Raw genomic sequence first — 25,686 nt, forward strand, 5'->3', positions numbered from 1 at the left:
TATGTAATACATAAAATATCAAACATTTCAAGTTCGATTCCTATTTAAAACGAGTTTGTCTTATATGTTGTCTTTCACTCGAAGAAATTGCATTATAAATAGAAATGTAGAAATGCAGAGAGCTCACACAGCAAGAACTTGTTAAGACAACAATGGCGGTCGGAAACAAATTAACAGCCATGGCCTTTATTGTCTCTCTTTTTCTCATCAATATTATCATCATGACCAATGCTGCCATACCAACATCTGGTTTGTAACCCTAATTTATTTTATGCCTAATTATTATTATTACTTGCATGTTTCACCCTCGTTAATACAATCTTATAAAAAATGTACAAACGGATATAAAACAAGTTTTTTTTACATTAATAGCAATTTTATTGAATCAATATACATATCAAATACTTAAAATTTAGATATTTTTATTTGATTTATTCGAATGTCTTAGTTATGAACTTAAATTTCAATTCAATTTTATAGAATAGACATAGACTTATTTATTAATTTACAGTGTGGAAGCATGAGTCTATCCCCTCGGCGAAGACTGTAGATTGCTTCTCGGTGGTTAGTGTGAATGAAGGTGACACATGTTTTTCCATCGCACAAGCTGCGAAATTGACAACCGCCGCATTTGATGCCATAAACCCTAACATGAACTGCGACAAACTCTTTGTGGGTCAATGGCTATGTGTTGAAGGCGGTGCCGAATGATTTTCACGAAAAAAAGTTATGTTGCACTATAATGAATAAGAGCTCGATATAGTGTCGTGTTTCGTGAATTGTTCCTTGTTTACGAATTACATTAATGATTGTCGTAATTCGTTATTTATACAAGTTGTTCAATTTGTTTTAAGAAATAAAAAGATCAATAGAGATCTATTATAATTAAGATACACCAATAATTATTAAGGTCAAAAGTGGGTATAAGGACTTATATATAAATGTGTTCAATCTAACATACAAGAGAATATGCTCAATATAATTAGGAGATTCTATACAAATCCGAAAACCATGAGCAATTTGGCTTTTTTATAGGAATTTCCACTAGTATTGATAATATAACACATTGAACTTCGTTTCATTCGAAATTGTTTGCATGATAAATAATAATTTTCGTATCGATGACTATGTAAGCATAATAATATTAATTTAATTTAAAGGGGGTCATACATATGATGGATGATTAATCAATAATCTGAAAATAAATCCTTATAAAATTATTTAATTATGTTTTAATTTAAGGTTAAAGAGCTAACTAAATTGATTGATGCCCATGGATAACTGAAATCCAATCCTTAATAAGTGGAACAATGATGATGGAATCATTAAATTACTTTGAGGACATCTTGTACAATTCTCAACCATCACGATTGTTACAATGTAACACCACTATAAACATGTTATTTTGTATTAATATTTTACTATGATAAGCCCATGCAATTATTTCTAACACATATTTAGTTGTCTTCTAATATAAAATTGGACGAAACAAAATAACCATAATTTTAAATGTTTTCAAATGAGAAGAATAATATGAGAGCAAAATCACATGTTCAATTCTAACTATAAATATTTTAAGTTGAAATGTGAGATATTATAACCTTTCCAAATTTAAAAAAATAAAAAATTCTTGGAATCCGGTTATAGTCAAGGCCATTTAAGTGGTGGCCTAGGATAACATATTTTCTAGAATTAAAATTTGAGATATAAGATTCAATCTTAAATTCTTTAACCAACTACACAAATTAGTTTTTAATACTATAATATATATGTAATTTTATCTAAAAAAATTACATAAACACATCAAGAAGTTTGTAAAGAATTCTCCTATGGCTAATGATGCTAGGCTAGTAAGAAACCCAAGATTGTTCGGATTTGGGTTTGAACAATATATTTTTAAAATTTATGTAAATCTTTTTTTTTTTCTAAATAAGTTAATGATCTAATGCTATTTCTAAAAAGGATTGTGAATGGATTAGGTTAACCTTGCAATAAAGCCAAATTTGTGCAATGAATTACGTTACATTGGTTTAATTAAAATATAAAATATTTAATATCAAATTAGCCCCTATAGCTCAGTGGTAGAGCGCCAGTCTTGTAAACTGGAGGTCTGTAGTTCGATCCTGCATGGGGGCATATATATTTTATTTTTTACTCTTTAAATGTTTTTATTTATCCCTTTCACAATATTGTTTATTAATGTAAGGTTTATATTTTTGTTATTTTTAATTAGGATAAGAGTGTACAATTAGTTTTTTGTTTTTTGTAACATAAAAGTAAATTGGACGCAACAAATACCCTTAATTTTAGGTTTGTAATTAATGGGTGATGTTCATGATGTATGTTATAAAAGGGTTTTGGTTATTTGCTCTTTTAAAAAGGTGACCAATGAATTATGTTAGCTACTAAGAAATTTAAGTTACAAGTTGATGTCCTCATTATTTTGATTTTAAACTTAGAATTATTTTTTGAGATACACCATATCAACAAAAACACAAAAGTATAAAAAAAGACACAATAATGATAGGAAATAGTAAAAGCTACATTTGTGACATAATCAAAGGGTTACCCACAAACAAAAACAAACTAAGAGGAAACATATGAAGAGAATTAAAACCAATGCATAACATCTTTTATTTATTGTTTTTCAAAGGCCATAAACTAGGAATAAGCTAAGCTGCCTGCCTAACTATAATACCTTTTTATTTGTTGTTTTTCAATGACCATAACCACGATAAGCTAAGCTAGCCTATCTAAATAAACAAAAGCGAAATCCTAATTGACGATAATAAAAAATCAAACAGATAAAAATCTAAAAACACACTATCGAATCAAGTGTATTTGACAGGATCATACATCTCAATCTCCGAAGCATTCGGTTCACCAGTTTTAGCAACTTCCTCCGTCATGAATTGTTTCCAGTACCAATGGTTCCTCCACACAATGGGCATCTCCTCAATAGGTATGTTCTTGGTCTCGGGAATGAAGTAGTATACCCAAACGGTCATAATCAACACGATAACCGCAAAGACAATGAAGAGCAAGAACTTGATGCGACACAATAGACTTAGGAATATTTGAGCAATGACGAAGGTGAAAAACATGTTGAGCGAAACATTGAGACTTTGAGCCGCTGACCTAATCTCGAGTGGAAAGATCTCACTTGGAACTAGCCAACCGAGTGGACCCCAAGACCATGCATAAGCTGCGACGTAGATGCAAATGAAGAGAACCACCACTACGGCGTACCATTTCTCTAGTACACCGGGGTTTCCGTCGAATCCAAACTTCAATCCGATACAAGCCGAGACAATGATCTGCATGCACATGCATGGTTGGTTGTATGAATCAAAATATTCTTCTTACGTACAAAGTACAAAAAATAAAAACAAACAATTTGATATTACTTACCTGACAAATAAGCATTTGTACACCACCTTCGAGGAACAAGAATCTTCGTCCCCACTTATCGACACCATAAACCGAAACAAGGGTAGCGACGACATTTACTCCTCCAGTGATAACCGCCGACATGAGGGAGGCGTTGCTTCCGAATCCGATTGTCTTGAACAAAACAGGCGCGTAAAACATGTAGACATTGATTCCGGTAAGTTGTTGGAAAGTAGGAATGAGGATGGCCACGACAAGATGAGGTCTATATTTCCGCTTTAGAAGATTCGCCCATGGATGGTGCACCTTCTTGGAAGCTTCACTAGCAGCCACTAGGTCATTGAATTCATCGTCCACATTATCCACACCTCGGATTCTTCTGAGCTGGACTCTAGCCTGATCTAATTGTCCACGCTCGATCATGGAGTTGGCTGTTTCGGGTAGGCAACACGATCCGAGGATGATTATCAAAGCCGGGAACACCGCACCTCCGAGACTCAACCTCCATCCCCAACCGCCCTTGATTTGTGCAAAGAAGTAGTTGAGAACGTTGGCGATCAAAATACCAACCGTGATCGACAGTTGAAAAACAGTGTTCAACGCCCCCCTAGACTTGTATGGCGCCATTTCCGACAGGTATAATGGCACAGACTACAATCAATCAATTGAACAATATTAGGGTTTCTATATACAAAGACACATCATATAAAACACAAAAACTTATTTAGAGTAATTACCTGATTGGCAAAACCAATACCAAGACCAAGTAAAATACGACCAACAATAAGCATCCATATTCTAATAGCCAAACCATTGATAACAGCACCAATTAAGAATAGTATTCCTCCCAATTGCATGGAAAACTTCCGACCCATTCTCCTGGTAACCGTCGAGGCCGTAAGGGACGCGACAAGTGCCGCCAAGTAAAGAGAAGAAGTGAACAAAGTCAACGTATGACTATCAAATTTACAATACTGATCAACTGATACAGCCGTGCTCTTTTCCTTCTCATAAACATGAGGAAAGAATTCCTTCAAGAAAGAATCCATGGATGTCACACCACCAGAAATACCGATATCGTAACCGAAAATAAGACCACCCATTCCGGCGATCATGCAAGCCATGAAGACATATGCGGTCAGTCTTCCCGGATAAGCTTTTCCGGTGGCTAAACCAGGAGCAATACCACCGGCCGCCATTGTTGATGATAGATGTTACCTAAGAAAGAGATGAAGAGAAAGAGAGATAAATGAATGTGGGATAGTTGGATCAATTAAGATTAGTATTTATAGTTTAATTTTTAGGAAAATCTAACTTCTTTTGAGAAATAAATGGCGTGCAAATTTGTAATTACAGAGTTAAATTAAAGAGAGAGTTTCGCTCTAACTAACTATTCTTAGTTTGACTAATTTTATTTTAAATATTTATATATTACAAGATAAGATAGGGATGATAAAATTTAGCATGACTAATTATATTATCTTTTAACAGCAAAAAATGTTTACCTTTTACCTTTTCTTCTTTTACTACATCTTTTGAGATAAAAAAGGAATTATTACTTTTAATTTTTCTGTTTTTTTAAATATATAAATAATTATATAATGAATGGTCATGATTCTCTTCCCAAATGATTTTTTTTTAAATGGTAAAATTTTCATCCACAACATGTCACATAAGACTCGTTATTTCTTTAAATTATTCTTATCTTCTTTTATTTTAATTTTTGATTATTTCAATTTTTTTACAGGATAAGCTCAGTCTTATTTGTAATTTTGTCCCACTATATGAGGAGTGATCTTACACTTATGGTCAATACTCAGTACTGTGTAATGAAATTAATTTTACCGTTTTAATAAATAAAAATTAGTAAAATAAGCATTTCTAAATTTTAATAATATTTTTGCAACAAAATGAAAATAATTACAGAAAACATTTGTTTTTGTTTTTATTTTAGAAAAACTTACATCCCATCTTATCCAAGGGCTGAGATGTTGTTTGATTTTTTTATTTTTTTATTTAAATAACATAAAACCGAACCAGACCCAAATACAAGTATAGGATTATGAGCCAATGATTTTTGTTTTTCAATAATTAATATGCATATTAGACAAGTACTAATTATTGATCTAAAAAATAAGACAAGTTTAGAAAAATACATAATTATCCTTTATTACTACACGAAAAGAAAAGGGCATAATTGCCTTTAAAATGAAAGGTATTGTCTAATTGAGCATCAAAATTACATGCCCAAAAAAGAAATAAAGACAATCACAGCCATTCCCTTAAAGAAAATTTGACATCCAATTTCTATTATCACCATCTTTAAGATTCTTCATCCATCCATTTGGATTTCATCCTTAAGAAAAAAACCTGCAAAAGACAATTTAATCACTTTGTTCATCTAATCATAATCAAAAATACTTTTATTTCATTATTTTCCATAGTATTTTACTTGTTTTTATAAAAACAATCATTGTAATAATATATTCTTAATGAGAATCGAAACTAAAACTTAGAGTTCATATATGGCGTCGGGTAAGCTCTAAAACATTTGTTTTAAGTAAAATTGAACTTGAGACCTCTCACCATACCAACAAGTTGGTTGAAATCTCAAGTTCAATTTTATTGAAAACAATATTATTGAATTAAGATCACGATGATAAACTGTTATGCTAGCTTTCTCGAGATAATAAACTTTGATATTAAGAAGTTAATAAAAATATAGAATCTTACTGTACCGACTTCACACAAGTAGTTTTTCAAAGAGTGAGGACAAATGGAGGAGCATCACTTCTCCTTCCGGCAACACTCCGATAAACATAAACTTTATCGGCCTGATCACCATCATCGCTCTTCGACAACTCTCGTTCATCCTCCTTCATAACCTCGACGTTCAATCTAGGCATCTCGCTAGCCAACAACTTGCATCCTTTCATGGTAACATTACAAGCCGACATCCACAAAGATCTCATCGATTCATATTTCTCCAGACCCGAAAGTAAAGCTGCATTCCCAAAAGGACTGTCTCTAATCTCGAGCTTCCTCAATCGCGGGCATCCAGAGAGCACATACTTCATTCCCCAGTCGCTACTACCCGCAAAAGCAACCGATAGAGTCTCCAAGTTCTTAGCATACTTTCCTATATATTCGAACGTTCGATCAGTTAGAAGACCAGAGACAGATAGTCTCACCAGGCTCTTGCACGTCTTCACAACCGCACCGAACGCTTCGTCCATCGGTTTGTTTGTTACGTGGTCGGGTTGGTGTGGATTCATAATGCATAGACGGAAATGGGTGAAGTTGGGGCAGTTTTTTACTACGGTTGAGACAGCTGCATTTGTCATTCTTTGGCAGAAATAGAGAACGTAGTGAAGTTTGGGACAACCGCGAGAAACAGAGACGAAGCCTGATTCGGTGACGCCATGAAATTGGTTGTCTTCGAATGGTTCGGCTGGAAAAACACGAAGCTCTTCGAGTAAAGGGCAATGGGATCCTACTGCTTCCAGCCCGACATCTCCAACACTATCGAGTAGCTACACACACACACACAAAAAAAAAAGAATAAATATAATTTTTCAGTTTAGCCACAAATAGAAGGAATTTCAATTAAAATGATATTGAGGAATATAACAAGAACTTACACACGGTCCATCTAACACCAATAGTCAGAATCGAATCTAAGATATTTGATCTTTTTTCTAAAAAATCTCGATGCCTTAAATCTATTATCATTCATAAGAGGGTGACTTTTCTTATATAAGTTGGAATATCAATTGATTGTTAAATCCCTAAATTACATTCCTACCCCAAGATGTAACACCTTTTGAATTTTTCCCACCACCTTTGTAATTGGGCACATTGGATGTCTCAGACCTGATTGTTGTATTGTTTCAATAACTTTCTAGTGGTATATTTGTCATTATATTTACATTATTTTGACCAAATATGCAAGGCATGCTCAATTTTTGTTATGAAATTGATGACTAACAAATTAGCAGGCTAACTTATAAGATGAACAATAATAAATTCAAGAAAAAAGAAAACTTACCCAGAGTCGCTTTAATCTTGGACAGTGTGCAAGAAACTTAGCTAGTTCTTCACCACCACGAACAGTTGCATAACTTAAATTCAAAAACGTCAAGTTCCAGCAAGCAGGGTATAGAACTTGAAGGAAGACAGGAGAAGCTTCCCATAGACATGACAGTGTATGTAAGTTGGTACATTTTGCAAATGTACGTTCAAGCTCTGGAAGCTGATGGATGGTTGATTCTTGCAAGAGACTACCAGTTCCAAGTTCAGTCAATTGTGGAGCCAGATCTAGAAGCCTCTTCAATTGATCAAGACTCACATGACTATTGACCTTCAATACCTTCAATGATTTGCAACGACCCACAAGTTTCTCTAGATCATTAAAGCAGACATCACTGTGCAAGCTAGCAAAGTTCAGTACTTCTAATGATGCAAAGTTTTCGGGAAAACAGCTTAACCAAGCACCCTTTAAATCTTCCATCCCATTCTCTGGTATGTCTAGTTCAGTCAAGTTCCTGTCGAATAAATAAACTGTAATTAAAACCAGAAATTTGATGGAATGACCCAGATCTTGGGCGGGCTTGTCATCATCAAACATTTTTTTCATAATAATAAATATTAAGAATATTTGGTCATTTTGAATTAAACCCATATCAAATAACCTCCTAAAAGAGTTCTTAATCAGATTGAGAAAGTTATTGAGGGATCTGAAAAGAGTTGTGAGAAGAACAGGACTGAAAAAATAACTAAGCTGGGTCAATTTGAATATGATATTAGAATCATGAATCGATTTTATATTTTGAGTTTTAATGATTTTGATGAACTTGTGACAATTTATGTCATGATTTTAGTTTATAATGGTTTATGTGTTTGACTCACTGTATCAGTAATCTCCACAGGGCTGTGATTTATTGAAAATAATTCAAACACTTTTCAAAGAAAAAAAAAAAATCAACCTCCTAAAAGTAGTAGCCATTTTTAAATGGAAGATACATTTCTTGAAGCAATCTACAAGCATAAACATAGAATTTTAAAATCCTTCAAGCACTTAAAAGGCAATAATTAGTAAATAAAATATTTGCACTGCCATCTGTATAGCATAATGCAGTGGCTAAAAAGTTAATAGCAAAGTAATCTAATTTATTAATGAATATGTTATTTAATAGTGTTTTCGGAATAGAAACTTCAAAGATCTTATTATCTCAGAGGATTTATAACTTTTCTTACTTTATTTATAAAGACATTTGATCTCATAAGAAAGATTCTTGAAATTTTGATCTAAGTTGACCCAATTGAATTGTAATTATGAGGAATATTAATCAATCAAACAAACACTTCTATTGACATTGAACCTAATCAATTTATTTCTTCAAATCAAGAATCCAGTTATACAGCTGACTTTTTCACTGTTGTTCTTGCAAATCCATAGAGAGAAACTATTGGAGAATTGTCATTGGTTAATCTAATCCTTTCAAAATAATCAAATAGGAATCCAATAAAATTTTGGGAGTGGGGAAGAATAGGCTAGTCTATCATTTAAAATGACAGGTGAGATGTCACATCAAGAAAACAAGTGGGGGATGATGAATATAAAGCAGAAGCACTTCAATTTTCCACCAGAGGTAGTAAGTAATACTGTTAAATCATCAAGATGAATTTGTTCTTTTCTCCAACATAATGAACAGAACAAAATTTGGCTGATTTTCTATCGCTAGAAGGTGAATATTCCTTTCAAATTAACTGGAATAATAAGAGAATCAAAACTAGATTCGAGATTCTTACTTGCAATGTTTGGCAATGGAGGCTAGACCCTCTGTACTGAATCCGTCACAGCTGAAAAGAGAAAGAGCCTTGAAATTTGGAAAATTCGTACCAATGAACTCCAAGCTTGTATCAGTCACGGTCATCCTCTTCAACCTAAGCTCCTCTAGAAAAGGATAAGCCGAAGCAAAAAGTACAAGCCAAGGATGAATTTCAGCACCCCAATTCTTAGGCACTAGATTGAAATCCGAGAATCTAGGTTTTCCTTTTATAGTCACGCTACGGATTTTCGGAAACCTCCTGACTACAATTTCCGGCGAGACAGAGTAACAGTTACCTATGAACACGTGCGTACGACTCCATCTCTCAGCGTTGTACCAGTCCTTACATACGAGCGAGACGGAGCTCCGGTCCTTGTGTGACTTCACTAGAGAGAGAACTCGTTCCAGTACTTCATCAGGAAATGGAGCAGAACGAGTTGAATCGGAAACGGAATTGGAATCGGATGATTCAATAGAGCTCACACAATCCTTGCTTCTCTTTCGATCCATAACTGAATCAAATCTCATTGTAACTAGAAATGTGAATCTTCAAACAAACAAAAAACAGTTCACTTACAAAACGAAGCTATAACTGTGAACAGAGTGAACAGAGATCCGCCATTGTTGAAACAGTGAAAGCTTGAAACACTTAAGGATGATGATGATGACGCGGCGAATCTACATCTGACTATCTGATTCTGACCTTAGACGAGCTTTAAGAGCTCTGGAAGCCATGGACGAATCAGAAAACTCTCTTTCTCTCTCTATCTTCAGGTGCCCGAAGAGCCAGAGGATAGGGCAGGGCTTGGAGTCTTATAGCGGTAAATAATAATAAATAAAATAGTAATTTTTAAATAATAATGTGGTCCCACCACAACAGATGAAGCTGACAGAAATGTCAGTGAACAACTAACCTCCCCACTAGTGTGATTTGCGCACGCCTCTAAAAATCTGCCACGTGCTATCCTTTCACATGTAACCCCCAAACAGTTAGTCCCCCAGTGGGGGGTGCTTTGTGCATCATGTGCCCTTCAACACATGATTACTGCTCTTTTTTTTTTCCTTTCTCCATCTAGGATCTATATCTATTATAAAAAGAAATTTCGCTCAAATGAAAATTAGGTCCTTCAACTATTTTTATATTTTCGTATTTACCTCAATTAGTCAATTTTGCTTAAAATTTTGTTGGATGATTCCGAAAATATTAGATTGGCCGAATTCAATTAGAAATTTGTTGATATTGAATTATTTGTAAGAGAAAAAAAATATTTAAATATATTTATAATTTCTCTTATTTTAAATATATATATTTACATAAATATATATTTTTTTTAAATGTTATATTATGGCTAGTCGTATGTGTCACAAATATGTTGAATTAACAACTCAATTATTTTTTCATTAAAACAATTAGTCTTATTTTAAAGTTTTTTTTTAGTATTACTAAGATTTATCAAGTGATGTTCGAGTTTTTTGAGTAGTTGTTAGAAATTTTGAATTGATACGGCTAATTTGATAAACCTACATATTTAGGTTATCATCTCAATTATTTTTTAGTAAATTATTTGGTTGGAGATAAATCGTCAAACTTTTAATGATTTTAGTTCATAATATTTATTATGACGTTTACTGAGATTAATTTAGATAAATCAGGAGAGTTGGGTAGTTTGTCGTTTTTCTTTAGTATTTACGAGCTCTATAATTTATTTTGTACTTTTATTTATTTATTATTTTCTTTATATGTAATCCTTGATTATTGTGTTTAAAGATTTTTTTTTTTATTTTTAATATATATGTTCTTTAAAAAAAAATGACCTTAAAGAATGTTTTCTTATTTGTTCTTGTAATCGTTTGTTATTTTGCTATAATTTGATTTAATTGGGTAAATAAATTTGAATATATTTAAAAAATATAATTATTGAAAAATACATAAACTTTTATGGACTGAAAATGGCAACCGCCAAGGAGGAGCCAAATGGGAATCGGGTGAGGGAGAAAATTCTCTCCATATTCAAAGCAGTCGAATCTGACGAAGGCGAATTCCATCGGTATCGGAATTGACTGATTCCATTCGGTAAGAATATTCTCCCACTGCTACGTTTTCTCCAAATGAACGGTTGCAAATTGCGAATTCATGATACGGCGTTTCGATTTCCTTATGATTTTCATGAAATACAGATTCTGTTTTGCCTGGAAGATTACGGCATTTCGAAACTCAGTCAACAGACGTGAAGCCAGGCAAACCTACGGATGCATGATTCTAGGAATCTGAAGAAGGCGATTTCTCCGGTCTAGGTAAGAACATCTTTTCCTGAAACGGTTGAAAAGTGCGAATTCATACGGCGTTTCAATTTCCTAATGCTTTTCCTGAAACGCAGATTATGTTACAGTCCTGCAAGATCGTGTGATTTCGGAATCTATCAAAAGTCATCAGATGCGTATAAACTGGTTCAGAGATGAATCGAACAAAATTACAGAGGTATGTATGTATGATTTCTGGCCTTGTGTTAATTAATTTGCTTAATTCGTCTAATAGTATTCGATTCAATGCTTGCCTGCGAAATTTGATGTCTAAACCCTAGCTAGCTAGATTTAGTTTGTATGAAAGAGAAATGAGGAACACGTGATTCACTCAGTCGAGTGTGCTGGCTCGAATCACCACCATGAGTAAGAACTAAGAAGGCATCTAATTCATGACAGCTAATGATCCCGAATCTCACCATTAAACTAAGATTAGATACTTATTAGTGATCATTACTCACTAAAACCTAATTAAAATATTTCCCCCCACCCCACTACTAGTATAATGCCTCCAGCTGGATGGATCAATAGTTCTTCAGATCCACTCGTGGCAGTCCCATGTTCTTGTAACCAAATTCAAGAAAACTGCTGTACAGTATCATCTGACATCCTTTCTTTAATCTACTTACACACAACCAACCCATGGCCTCTCAAATTGCCAAGGGTTGATGTTTCTCTTTAATTGATTTCTTGGGCATCAATCTATTTTGGGATAGTTTAGAAAAAAATTAAGGAGATCAAAATGTTAGCTCAACTTGAAATTGGACTTTATTAGCATTGAACCTTTCCCATTATGTCTTTTTCTCATCTCCTCAACATGAAATTGGACTTTATTAGCATTGAGCCTTTCTCATTATGTCTTTTTTCATCATAACTTTTTATTTTATTAAAATATCATTTTATTAAAAAGATTTATCTTGATAGAAAGGATAATTCATTTGGATTGACATTTCTTTCATGATAAATACTGCTAAAAATCTTTATTACTCATTGTCAAGTTTTAACTTAGCAGTTTTTACATCGTTCTTTTTTCATCTCCTAAAAATTTTAAAATAATTTATTTGGCAGTTGATGAAATCATTATCATTTATTGAAAATAACTATGCATGCCAATCTTTCACTAGATTATCATGTTATGATCCTTCTTAGGAGTTAGAACCCCTTTAGAGGAACCTCTCCTACCTTCTCTTGCCAAAAAATTATCCACAAAAAAACTTGATACAACATGTAAATCGTCTAAATATTGCACCCTCTCCCCCGTTATGTGAATGTTTATGTCATATGGTTACTCCATGTTGTCAAGGGAGGGATGCACAAGGTTTTGCTAGTGAGTGTTGATCACTCCCTTCCCAATTGTCATTGACACAATAATGTGGTCTAGACATGCATTTAAGAGGTTTACAACATTTGAATAACGGAAAGCGAAGAATCACTCTGTATAATAGAGCGAAACTCAGTCCGAATCATTTTTATGTTCCCATACCCAAAAATACTGTACAAATGGATTTTAGTTCTATTTTGGATGACAAAGCAAAAGCTAGCCGAGTTGAAAGGAACCTAACCCATGTTCACATACCAAAAAAATACTATACAAATGAATTTTAGTTCTATTTTGTATGACAAAGCAAAAGCCAAGTTGAAAGGAACCTAACCCTATGTACCCATCTTGTATTGAAGTACTTGGCTAAAAGGAACAATTCTAAAGAGTTTTGTTTTATGGACATAGTGGTCTAAGTTTGAATATTCTAACCATGACTTTGAATATATTAATTTCTACGCCCTACAAGTAAGTATACACTCATCACTCATGGATATGTTACCCACAAGCTTAGCAAGTTAGGCTAAAATTTTGGTCCTCCAATTTTTTGGCATGCTAATTGAGTCTTGATAATTTAGGTAGTTTAAGTGAAAAAATAATTTTCTTGATTTGATTTAGACTAAAAATCCCTATAACTACTTTGAGCATTGTTAGTTTTTCTTAAAAATAATTAGAAAAACAAATTCTATAATTTTTGGGTAGTCAAGACTCATGACATATTAGATATGATGGGGAGTACTTGTATTGGCAACAACTTAAAGTGTCCATTTATTACATTAAACTTGAATATTTGTTGAGAATAATATACATTAGAGGTCCCTCCATATATAAATTATTTTCCATTAATAAGATTTATCTAAACGAGCTAGCATAAATGAAAGGGTAAGTACATAATAATATATATACTTTTTTGTAAAAGTTAAAACTTGTATAAGAATACTGTCACGTAGTATCATTAAGTATAAGCACCCACCCACCAAATAATAAGAGAAGTTAAGGGAGACAAGAAAAATGGTCAAAACAAAAGGCCATTCTAGCTAGAAGAATCTACAAGCTTAGGAAGTCTGGATTTCAATTTTTTGGAGCAGCCCAAACGGGTCAAACTCAAATCTATGGATATGTGTTAGTCTAAAACGGAAAGCTCCACACGATTAGTTATCACTTCGACAACTACCACTGCTTCATGTCTCATTCTGTCATTCACAAAGACAAAGCTTGGTCCGTGTTTTACGTTAATTATTGGAGCTTGTTTCCTCTTCAATTATTTGCATATTTTCTAAATTACTTTATATATATATAAATAAATAATCTATTAAAACTTTAAATAAAAAAATAATTAACAACTCCTTTTCGTATCATCTTTTTTAATTTTTTTAAACTATCCACTTTCTGAATCTTTGTCATTCAATTGGATAAAAAAATTATATATATATATATATATATATATATATATATATATATATATATATATATATATATATATATATATATATATATATATATATTATACAAATCTCGAATGAATGTGATAACGTAAATGTATATGCCTGTTTCTATGGTGTAAGATAACATTCTTAATATAAACATTATCACAATAAAGAATAATACTTCTTAAATGAGTAATTAAAAGTTTGCAAAATTTTCTTCATTTAGATCACTTGACAAGCACTTGTTGTTGCTGGAAGAAGGCTCAGTTAAAATAAAGTAACAATAGCTTGTTTTTAGATGACCAAGCAATAGCATCATTATCCATTTAAAACACATAGTATTATGTACTATTTCTATCTTCTATGTATTTGACATAGCCACTATTAATATATCCATAAAATTCATTTTTCTCAATACCTTATAATATATAATTCCAAAAATAACTTGATATATCTTAATATTCTCTCGCAACATTCAAATCAATTTTATTGAGAAGTTTCATATATCTATTAATAAGATAACTACAAACATCAAACCTTGTCATAATTAATTATTTCAAACTCTCTATAATTTGTTTGTAGTTTATGATGAGTGTCTAATCAACAAAATAAATAAAAAACTATACATGTGACATATATATCATCCCAAATGTTATGTCTCATCTACCTAGAATACTTCTTAATGAACTAACCATAACCATCATCATCATACTTATATCATCATCAATGTACTATCTTGTTCCAACCAAATTTACTATATCATTTTATTAGTAAAAAAAGGTACATGGAGACCATTTTCATCGATTGGTTTAAACACTAATTAGTATACTCCAATAAAACACCACGAAAAACTGCGCTATCTTTTGGTGCGTTTATGAAGCATTAATACCAATTAGTTGCTTTACGTGAAAGCTCCCTTAATTTAAATTAGTACCAATTGGTTCCAATTTGGATATTAAGACTATTGAAAGCCACAAAATCTGGATGCCCGATTATTGTGTTTTTTTTATCAATTTAATCTTATCTGAACTCAGGAAAATAAAGAGTTCAACCATCCAAATATCACACTTTTGGATGACAAATAAATACATAGTGAGAAATCTTTTAATAGTGACAAGTGATCACCCTTGGAGTTCAATTTGAGCTCAGTCCGAGTTTCTTCTATTAGTCCAACTTGCACGAAAGTCCACAAGCTCTTTTAGATCGCAATAGATTTCCCTTAAGTTTATTGAGTAATCATAATATCGAATTGAGGAATACTTTGAACAACTCTTCTCTTCTCTCATTTCTCAATTGAATTTCTGGATATCCTTTCTTGATTTTTTTTTCTTTTTCAAATTGTTCATGTTTGGTTGGTTTTAGCTTTGGAACCAAATGATAAAAGATAAAGACTAAAACTAATATTTCTTTACTGATAAAAGCATTTTAGTAGTTTTTATAATTGATTGAAAAGTTTTGTCAAACCAACTACACCAAATCTTGTTGAATGCATCATTGGTGATCTCTCTTATACTTCCATAACATTTTTTTTTGATTGGTTATGGTTAATTTTTGAACACCTTCTAAATAATTTAGAAGTTATAGTTAATGTGATTTTAATCATAATGTACTACGTTGGTACATGATAGCAACTTTTTTAACCATAAACTAACTTTTTACTTATTCAAAAATAATACATTAATAGAATGTGACTTGAAACTTGTTTTTGTAATTTATTTTAGTTTCATCTCTAACTAATATACATTAAAACTAGTAGAACTTGAAATTTTAAGATAAAAGCTCTTTTTAAATTATTAATTTATCGATATATAATAATTATATTAATTTATAGAGGTTTTACTGATTTTGGAAATCTCACACATAGTTTGACAAGACTCTTGCCTAATATATTAAAAGTCTCGGTTGAATTCTCACTAATATATTTTAATGCAACATAGTATATATACTTTCATGTTCGACTATTTTTATGTGTCGTGTTTTTACCTGCTCACAATATTATGACTCTCGTACTCATTCGTATCGTATTTTAGTTATATATATTCTCTTATTTATTAATGAAATTAATAAATAATATTTTAAGGACATATTTTGCATGTCATCAAAAATAGCTCAATCCCTTCAAATTAAAGTATATATATATATATATATATGTTGAAGGCCAATAAAGAGAATGATGTTAAGTTCAACATGATTAGTTAATTAATTTGTGTATGAGCTGTATTTATATATAAAATAAAACATATATATTTTGAACTATATCTTGTTTGTTAATGAAATTTATAATTAAAATAGCCAAAATAACTCACTTCAAAATGTTAGAATGCCAGTGTATTGATCATTAAGGGACATAACTCCATTTTCATTCTCATAAATCACCTCTCTGATTAACATATATTTATTTATTTTATAATAAAGAATAATGTTAAATATATTGGGGGTGTGGGGGGAGTACAAGAAGTGATTGTGATTAGATTAGAAATGAAACTCGTTGTCTCCAGAAAATAAGAAGCCCCATGTTCTCCCAACCATCTTTTGCTCACCACCACCTCAGGTCCCCACTCACTCCATTATTACTTTGATTTTTATTTATTGAATAGATTGATAGATAGAGATCATGAGTTTGGCAGGTTCGGAGGAGGAGGGGGAATTTTAGGGATCCGACACGTGGCATATTGGGTCTTACCCCTCTCTTACTACAAAATTCATAATTAATTAAATGGATGATGGGAATGTATATCAAAAAGGGTACGTAAAAGTTTGATCACATTTCAAAAGCCAAAATTAATATTCTGGATAATTCATAATTCCCTCATGCTATTGGGGAACGAAAGTGGCCTTGATAAGGATAAGAAATTATAAGACATCATCATTACTTTCTATTTGCTTCTTTTCTTTTTGAATAAATGATGAAGAATAGCTCTCTCACCTAAAAGGAGATTTGAGTAAATGATCTCTTATAGTAAGTAGGGATAAAAACAAAAGAGGTGTAAATCTGTTTTATATTTTGTAAATTCTAACTTTGTGCTGCATGATTAACCACCTGAAAAAATGATAAAAGTGGGAGCAAGCAAAGCTATTATTATTCGACAAGACATGACTACTAGCACATATGTATGATGACAGCTTTATGCATATCATCTACACATGACTCAATTATTATTAGAGTAGTAGTAGTATTAGTATAATTAGGTCAAGAAAACATGTACCTGCGAGGGAGGAACACACGTCAATAATGTGTGTGATACAATAATAATAGTAATATCAAACCACCACCACCACCACCCCTTTAGGTAATTAGATTCCACTTGAATCCCTTCCAAATATGAAACGTCTCATCCAGTCTGATATCACCAATGCTCTTGTACGCCAGCTTACTTGCTTGCTGAAACGAGATAAAAAAGAAAATGTGACTAGTTTAAGTACAGTAATTGGGGAAAATAGTGATGAGAGACTACCTACGTATATACCTTGCATACACAGAATACCAAAGCCACTGAGTGCTATGCCCAATTGAGACCCAATCTCCTGGAAGTTGTGCAGCTGTTTGTTCTCCTCCCAGAGGAGCAAATTGCCCAAGATGCTTGTACCTATATAATTAATTAAGCATCTTCTAAACCAATTATTTATTGATTTTAAATTAAGCAAGCACCCACCCACCCACCTGAATGGACGAAACCTATGGCGACCTTCTCCCCTGAACCGAATTGGTCCTTCTGGATCTCTCTCGCACTCCTCCATGCGATTAAAACATTTCGCCAGGTATAATCCTTGTTGAGCAGCCACCTACAGTACATTATCCATCTTCATTTTTCAAAACATAAAAATAAATAATAATAATAATAATAATTGATTGTTATTAAGAAAGAAAGAAAGAAAGAAAGAAAGCAAAACCTGAGCTGTAGCTGGAAGATTTTTCATCTGGGAGTCGACCTGGGAGAGAGCACTCTTAAATTCTTCTATACTCAGTTCAATGGCTTCCTTCTTTACATCCCCATTGGATTCCTTCAGAAGGTCAACTATACCTCCCATATCTTTACTCTTCAAGTAAAGCTCAACTTGAGGGTATCTTTCACATATATCATCAATCACTTCCTTGAACTCTTTTACTGTTAGTGTTCCTGATTTGTCCTTGTCTGCTTTGCTGAATATTGCACCTATATCTTCCTGAATTTTACCCATTTCTTATTAACAATAATACCAATCAAAACAACATCTAACAATACAAATGAAAGTATACCATGACTTTTCGCTGATTAATCGTCGCACAATCTCCAACTGCGTATATATTGTCACATCCCTCAACACGCAGCCATTCATCTGTTGCCAAGGCCCGTCTGTTTGTCTGCTTTTAACAACCAAAAAAATACAAACAGGGTGGTGTTTAGTAGATTAACAACTTTTGTTGGACATACAAAAATAGATAGAATACACACCTGACCAATTTGCTTCATGAAATTCATTATGAGAGGCCGAGTTCCAATACCAGTTGACCACACTACCATTCCATATGGCATTGAAGAGATTTCCCCATTCCTTTCTTTCGTAGATATTTCTTTATCAGACACTTTAACAACCATTGACCCTGTTTTTAGATCTATACCATCTCTGTGAAACTTCTCTTCTGCAAATGCAGTTATTCTCTTATCAAACCTGCCAAAACACTTGGTACCCATAAGAATGTGAAAGAAATTGCAATTGTGTATCACACAAGTCATTCAAAATTGTATATCTTACATGTTAAGAATATGATCTGCTGCCTCGAGAAGTGTTATCTTTACAATATCCTTGACCTTAGGGTACAATTTGGTTAAGTCTTCTTTAACAAAATCATGAAGTTCTGCTGCAAACTCTACACCAGTCGGTCCACCACCAACAACCACAAAATGAAGAATCGTCTTCCTTTCTTCATCGCTCAAACTAGGCAGGCTAGCCTCTTCAAATTTTTCAATAACTGTCTTTCGGATCCTCTGAGCATCTTCAACTTCCTGAACAGATAGATGTGCATTCAACAATGTATATATACATCAATTAAATTATATGCTTGGATTAACTGGACAATATTTTAGTATGAATCACCTTCAAGAAATGGCAATGTTCAACAACACCGGGTGTATTGAATGTGTTAACACGTGCTCCCACAGCTATCACAAGGAAATCATAGTCCACAGCGAATTCTTCCCCGTTTAAATTGCTGTCAAGGTTAGACCGGCAGTATACCTTTTTATTTTGTGCATCAATGCCAATGCATTCAGCTTCTGAGAATACAACGTCCAAATTTTTCTGGAAGGAGGATATAAAGTTCCCTTATTGAAACCAACCACCCCAAGAAATAATACTATTTTCATAGTTCCTGATCCGTAGCTTCTTACCTTTTTAACAATCTTCCGAATTGGTTCTACAACGCTGCGAGGTTCCACTGTGCCACACGTGACGCTAGGCAACAAAGGGGTGAATGCAAAATAATTTCTAGGTGAAATCACCTGGACATCATATGATGGATTTTTCAAATTCTTCAAGAAACTAATTCCAGCCCAGCCAGTTCCAAGTACCACAACCTTCTTTTTCTTGCCATCTCCATCTCCCTCTGTGGTATTGATGAGGTTTACTCCAGGTGATTTGGGCTCTGCATAAGCAGCAATGCCTCCACCACTGTTCACAAACAAATTCAGATAGCTTGAGAGTTCAATACAAGAAAACAGCTATACACTTTATATGGTTCAAATAAAATTATCTAAAATCTTCTGAAATGTCTAGAAATGATCCCCACTAGCTTCTGTTGTCAGAACAACTACACTCGATTTAGCAACAGTCTCCATATGGCAAAAGCTTCAGATCAAGAACATGAGTAGCAACTCTATATACAATCTTCCAACAAAACAAATCATAACCCTAGTAGTGCTGGAAATATGTTCTATCCATAATTGTACATTGGATCATAAATAAGCTTGGCGTGTAAACAGAGACAGTAGATTTACAAATTGATTATTCATGCCAATCGCACATTTACAACTCCTAGCTAGCTATTAACATCATTGAGTTCCAAGAACCAACCAGCAACAATCATCAAACTATTCGTTCCAAATCATAGCAAAGGAATCGTTAGCCTAAATGAAACATAGAGACTCTCTCTATCAAGTAAGTAATTAAAGAGAAGAACAAATATTCAGAACTTGACAACATCCAACTACTAGTCAACATCACCTATCATCCATGAGAAATGTCAAATTCCGCTCGCTCAGCAGTAACATCATCAAATTCTCAAACAAACAAACAAACGAAGAAAACGATGATCTGGAACATAATTCATAATAAAAAGTGGAGTTGAGTATTACCTGACGGTGAGGACGACAAGTAGCTTAGAGAGAGATGAATGTTGATGAAATGATCGAGAGATTCTATCGTAGAAAGTAAAAGTACGCATGGTCTGTCAATAGAGTCAACGCCACCGCCTCAAAGTTAGATCTGACCAGGGAGATATATGCTATAAAAGTAAATTTAAGAGTCAACGCCACCACTGCTTCTTCTACCGCTAGCACCGATTACTGGTGCTATACCTATATGCTATAATAAAAGTAATTTAAGAGAGAGAGTGGCGAGTGCTTACTTACTTACTTACAACTGTACGTAACTTCTTCCGCCTAAGTTGAAATTGCAAAAGAGAAGAAACTGATGATTTCTTCTACTACAATCTGGACTTTGGAGTATGCAGAAGAAAACACTAGGGAAGAAGAAGAAGGAGAGATGGCGTAAGTCATACGTCATCAACCCCCAACTGCCGTGTGACGCGTGTCCCAATCATCAAATGTCCAGCTCAGCAATTACCCCTTCAAGTCCAACAAACAAACTGCCACGTCAAACTATACTTTATTAAAGCAAGCCGCCATTGAAAACTTATTAATATATATCCCCACTAAACATTGGCCTTTTTTTTATTTTAGGCTTTTTCTCATTGGATTTTAAAAAAAACTCAACAAAAACCAATTTTTCAATCAATCATTTAACAATCACATCACTCATTTCATTAACCAAAATACTAAAATACCCTCTATTTTAAATTATTATTTTTTATTTTATTCACATATATCAATATCTTTTAAGTCTTTTTACCTAAAATAATCATCATTTCTTCAAAATCATCACCCATCATTATTTTTTTCTCCCTCTAGGTTTTTAAAAAACCCCAATCCGAATAAGGCCTTAATTATTTTGATAAATTAATTTTAACTACTTTTTTTTTTCAACATCTAGTTTTTAGAGGTATGTATGATTATGGGATTAACAAACTCATTAAAATGTGTTTATGTATTAATTAATGATGACACACTTATTATTATTTTGTTTTAATTTAGAAATCTATAGTATAAACTACCCAAATATTATGAATTTCTGTTTCAATTTAAAGTGTTTGATTAGAAGCCTGCAATTGGATAAGTTCGACCATCCTCTGCTTACGGCTCATTTAATAAAATATATAAAATATTTAAATAAATTTATGTTTTTAAACATAAAATACTTTAAAATAGTGGATACAAACTTAAAAAATAATTTTTTTATCAATTTTTAATATTAAAGTTAGAGAAAAAAATTAATAATAAATGAACTTTTATTTGTATCAGGTAATTAGGGTAGTCCAAAATTCAAAGCCTACTCTGAATAGTTATTAAAATTATCGAGAGCATATTTTTAATTTTGCCCTAAGCAACTCCTATTTTTTCTTTCTTTCTATTCTGCTGCTGGATTAGAATACAAACTCCCTTTAGACGCCCAAGAAGAAGAAGAAGCAACAAGGTAATATATTCCCTTTGCGTAGTCTATTCTGCTGCTGGATTAGAAACTATATATATTTGATAATTTGTTGCTGCTAGATTAGAAACTATATATATTTGATTTGTTGTTGCTGAATTTAGGGATTAGAAACTATATTTCATTTGGTTGTTGCTGGATTAAGGGATTAGAAACTCCCTTTGCTTGATTTTGTTGAGGATTTAGGGATTATATATTTATGTTCTGTGTTCTGTTGCTGCTGGATTTAGGGTTTTGTTGTTCTCCAAAGAACTGATCTGGATTATTATCTCATTTCCCACATGATTATAACCCATTTCCCCATAATACAGATTATTGAAATTTATATAGAGAAATAATTGACAATATCCTTTTGTGAGCTTTTGTCCTTCATATTTATCTTTATATAATTGGCAGATTAAAATTAATTAGTTGGATATATTTTATCTATATTATATGTCGTGACCCACCAGTTCACGATACCAGCAAATTGTAAGTAACTCAAATAGGAATAGAATACAGAATGAGTATCTCCGATAAGTAACTCAGCAGACCGAATGGCATAACTCTGAATTCATATAGTCCCAAGTGAGTTTTAAAAGTTGTTTTGTGTATGTCTTCTTTTCGTACTCTTATCTGATGATATCCCGCTCTCAGGTCTAGCTTTGTGAACACCGTGACTCCATTGAGTTCATCCAGTAATTCATCAACTGCAAGTATGGGGTATTTGTCCTTGATAGTAATTTCATTTAATTGTCTATAATCCACACAAAATCGTCAAGTTCCATCTTTCTTTTTGACTAATATTACTGGTGAAGCAAAGGAGCTGGTACTACTTCTAATAAAACCTGATTTTTTTCATTTCTGCCACTAGAGCTTCAATCTCTCCCTTTTGAATAAATGGATAGCGATGCGGCCTTTGATTTGGGGGAACAACACCAACTTTGAGGTTTATTGCATGATCTGTAGCTCGAATAGGAGGTAGTTGGCTGGGTTCTTCAAATACGGATTGATATTGTTGGATTAAGCGAGGTATTCTTTCAACTATGTTTTCCCCCTTTTGCATATTAATCTGTTTTGTTGAGTTAATTGCCTCCATGTGATATAATTGTCATATAAAACATCCCAACCTTTCCTGATACTTTTACGCATCGTCTCACTGCTCATAAGCCTGAAAGACCATTTTCCGTAGTGCCCTATAGTCGAATTTTCAGTCCGTTTATTTTTGTTTTCATACACCTTTTATTATAGTCTAGGCTGACTGGTCCAAATTTCTTCATCCAATCAACACCTAACACCATGTCACAACCCCCAACTTGAGTGTTCTAATAGTGAGTGAAAACTCATAATCCTGCATATTCCAAGTTAAGTTAGGAATACTATGTCGATTATGTAGAATTCCCCCATCTACAATAGTGACTGTCAGTGGATTTGTCTCTTTGAGATCACAACCCAATTGTCTAGCCGTGTCTTCATCAATAAATGAGTGTGTACTGCCACTATCGATTAGAATTGAGATTTTTCTCTTCTTGAGTTGTCCCAGAATCTTGAGTGTAGAGTTGTTAGCTGTTCCATTTAGGGTTTGTACTGATAGCTCTCCCTCTTCTGCAACCACTTCTTCATCTGAAACTTCCTCATTCCTTAGTTTATCTTCTAATTCATCAAGACCTTCTATCACAAACATTTGACTATGATTCGTGCATACATGGCTTGTGATCTTGTCATTTTGTAAACAGATTTTGCCGAGGATTGTTTAACTCTGATACCAATTGTCGTGACCCACCAGTTCACGATACCAGCAAACTATAAGTAACTCAAATAAGAATAGAATACAGTATGGGTAGAGAAAAAGATGATAAAGAAATAACAGAATGGGCAGGGAAGAAGACAAGAGAATATAAAAATGTCAAGAATAAAGGTTCAATATGATTTATTAGAAGAAAGATAAAGTGTTAATCAAAAGATATCTCCAAAAGTTATAATCTTCTTCTATTTATATTAGGAGAATTTAACCATATACACATTTATTTACTATTTGTTTTTATTACTTAATTACAGTTATTAATTAAATATTTATTTAAATGATGACAGGTGACATTTCTTTTAATGAAACTTCTTCAGTTTAAGTCTTCAGCTTTTAGTATGGATGATCTTCTATTTGAATTTATGCATTAGGGTTCTGACATTATAAGTTTTTTTCTAATTGATTAATTTATACCAACTTTTTGTTCATAGCTTTGCCTATATTGATCTTTGGGTCGACGGAATCACAAGAAGCAACCTAGCTAGCTATCTCCGACAAGTTGTCCAGGTAATTAATAGTTTTTCTTTACGATTAATGACATAGATTATATGTTTGGTGATTTGATATGAATTAAGAATTTGGTGAAGATATTTTATATTGATTGTGTTTGTTGTGACGAATGATTATTAGATACTATGATTAGATGAAGTTTTAAATGAGATAGAATATGTGTTAACATTGAAATTTTGAAAGTACACAATGGGTTGTTGTTGAGTAATCATGATAGATTTTTCTAATTTTAATGTTTATAAACAATTTATGATGTGTGAGCATGTTAGGCGAAGTTCTAGATGGTTTAGGTTAAAGGGATTTGAGTTAGAATGATCTATGGAGACAAATCAAGTTTCAGAAAATGAAGTGATTAATAGTTTTATCACAACTTCTAATTCATAATCATTTCTTCTTACTATTAAATTAGAATATTATAAATTTGTGAATCTAAGATATATATATATATACTTAAATTTATTTGAAAACTTTGATATATATAAGTTTTTAAAACGTAATATATATCTAGATTATAGTGAAAAATGGAAATTTCGAACAAAAGTTAGATGTTTATAGGTTAAGATCATCCACAATTTCTAAACTTTGTTCAAAATAATTAAATAAAAACTCTAAAATACCAAGAATACCCCAATATTTTTTAATTAAAACTTAAATTATTAATTTAAATTCAAATTTTTACTTCTTTAGCTGGATTTTATATAATAATAATAATAATAATAATAATTAAAATTTAAGTTCACCAAAATTATCCATGTCAACAAATATTTTTTTTCTCTTTTTTTTATTTTATTTTTTAATTAATTTTTATCTTCCCTTATTTTATTTATATATATATATATTATATTTCTTACCATATATTATATACAAAAAAAAATTATTTATATTAATTGAGTATTATTAAATATTATTTAAAGAGTTTCAGTTATCAACCTAATAAATTTTATTAATTGAATTTAGCATTAAATATTAATTATAAAAAACATGTCATTTGTATTAATGTAAGTTTTCATAATTAATATTTAATGTTAAATTCAATTAACGAGAATTCATTAGGTTTATTTTATAATAGGATAACTTAAACTTTTGAATTAATATAAATAATATTTTAGATGATACATATGGTAAAGAAATATTATATATATATATATAATATAGGGAAAAAATTAGATAAATGTATTTAATTTTAAATAGATATGATTTTATTAATTGGAAGGAGATGATCTCTATATCCTAAGTATAAGATTTTTTTATCTATTCGCTAATTTTTTATTTATTCTTTAATTTTTTTATTATTATTATTTTTTATTTTGTTTGAGAATATAT

General features: G+C 32.2%; 3 protein-coding genes, 1 long non-coding RNA gene and 1 other non-coding gene across 5 annotated transcripts; 2 read left to right on the forward strand and 3 right to left on the reverse strand.

Moving 5' to 3' along the window:
* The first annotated feature begins 2,064 nt into the window (after nucleotides 1-2,064).
* TRNAT-UGU lies at nucleotides 2,065-2,136 on the forward strand. The gene has a single exon. It is a non-coding gene; the product is annotated as a tRNA-Thr (tRNA).
* Nucleotides 2,137-2,831: 695 nt separating this feature from the next.
* On the reverse strand, nucleotides 2,832-4,589 carry LOC124929878 (sugar carrier protein C-like). Its single transcript, XM_047470261.1, has 3 exons — nucleotides 4,128-4,589; nucleotides 3,412-4,041; nucleotides 2,832-3,317 (listed from the first exon to the last, which is right to left on the reverse strand). Exons 1-3 carry the CDS (start codon nucleotides 4,587-4,589, stop codon nucleotides 2,832-2,834), a joined length of 1,578 nt encoding a protein of 525 aa, XP_047326217.1.
* A 944-nt stretch (nucleotides 4,590-5,533) lies between these two features.
* LOC124932170 (protein AUXIN SIGNALING F-BOX 3-like) lies at nucleotides 5,534-10,015 on the reverse strand. The gene is made up of 3 exons (XM_047472785.1): nucleotides 9,202-10,015; nucleotides 7,439-7,934; nucleotides 5,534-6,923 (listed from the first exon to the last, which is right to left on the reverse strand). Exons 1-3 carry the CDS (start codon nucleotides 9,747-9,749, stop codon nucleotides 6,150-6,152), a joined length of 1,818 nt encoding a protein of 605 aa, XP_047328741.1. The 5' UTR covers nucleotides 9,750-10,015; the 3' UTR covers nucleotides 5,534-6,149.
* A 1,146-nt stretch (nucleotides 10,016-11,161) lies between these two features.
* Nucleotides 11,162-24,521, forward strand: LOC124930996. Its single transcript, XR_007098687.1, has 5 exons — nucleotides 11,162-11,295; nucleotides 11,400-11,516; nucleotides 11,600-11,700; nucleotides 22,010-22,055; nucleotides 24,285-24,521. It is a non-coding gene; the product is annotated as an uncharacterized LOC124930996 (long non-coding RNA).
* Nucleotides 17,300-20,889, reverse strand: LOC124930995 (external alternative NAD(P)H-ubiquinone oxidoreductase B2, mitochondrial-like). Its single transcript, XM_047471376.1, has 10 exons — nucleotides 20,600-20,889; nucleotides 19,637-19,916; nucleotides 19,344-19,547; nucleotides 19,002-19,252; nucleotides 18,701-18,917; nucleotides 18,505-18,609; nucleotides 18,159-18,431; nucleotides 17,929-18,050; nucleotides 17,735-17,854; nucleotides 17,300-17,649 (listed from the first exon to the last, which is right to left on the reverse strand). Exons 1-10 carry the CDS (start codon nucleotides 20,686-20,688, stop codon nucleotides 17,562-17,564), a joined length of 1,749 nt encoding a protein of 582 aa, XP_047327332.1. The 5' UTR covers nucleotides 20,689-20,889; the 3' UTR covers nucleotides 17,300-17,561.
* Nucleotides 24,522-25,686: the final 1,165 nt, after the last annotated feature.

This window comes from Impatiens glandulifera, chromosome 3, assembly GCF_907164915.1.
Source record: "Impatiens glandulifera chromosome 3, dImpGla2.1, whole genome shotgun sequence".
NCBI lineage: Eukaryota > Viridiplantae > Streptophyta > Magnoliopsida > Ericales > Balsaminaceae > Impatiens > Impatiens glandulifera.

What these genes read in the sequence shown, in the direction of transcription:
- LOC124929878 (XM_047470261.1), bottom strand. Translation starts at nt 4,589, where the DNA reads ATGGCGGCCGGTGGTATTGCTCCTGGTTTAGCCACCGGAAAAGCTTAT. An exon ending in GTATTGGTTTTGCCAATCAG is followed by an intron (nt 4,042 to 4,127) that starts GTAATTACTCTA and finishes GATTGATTGTAG; the next exon opens with TCTGTGCCATTATACCTGTC. An exon ending in TACAAATGCTTATTTGTCAG is followed by an intron (nt 3,318 to 3,411) that starts GTAAGTAATATC and finishes ATGTGCATGCAG; the next exon opens with ATCATTGTCTCGGCTTGTAT.
- LOC124932170 (XM_047472785.1), bottom strand. Translation starts at nt 9,749, where the DNA reads ATGAGATTTGATTCAGTTATGGATCGAAAGAGAAGCAAGGATTGTGTG. An exon ending in TCCATTGCCAAACATTGCAA is followed by an intron (nt 7,935 to 9,201) that starts GTAAGAATCTCG and finishes TTTATTCGACAG; the next exon opens with GAACTTGACTGAACTAGACA. An exon ending in CAAGATTAAAGCGACTCTGG is followed by an intron (nt 6,924 to 7,438) that starts GTAAGTTTTCTT and finishes GTGTGTGTGTAG; the next exon opens with CTACTCGATAGTGTTGGAGA.
- LOC124930995 (XM_047471376.1), bottom strand. Translation starts at nt 20,688, where the DNA reads ATGCGTACTTTTACTTTCTACGATAGAATCTCTCGATCATTTCATCAA. An exon ending in GCAGATCATATTCTTAACAT is followed by an intron (nt 18,918 to 19,001) that starts GTAAGATATACA and finishes GTGTTTTGGCAG; the next exon opens with GTTTGATAAGAGAATAACTG. An exon ending in TCATGAAGCAAATTGGTCAG is followed by an intron (nt 18,610 to 18,700) that starts GTGTGTATTCTA and finishes TGTTAAAAGCAG; the next exon opens with ACAAACAGACGGGCCTTGGC.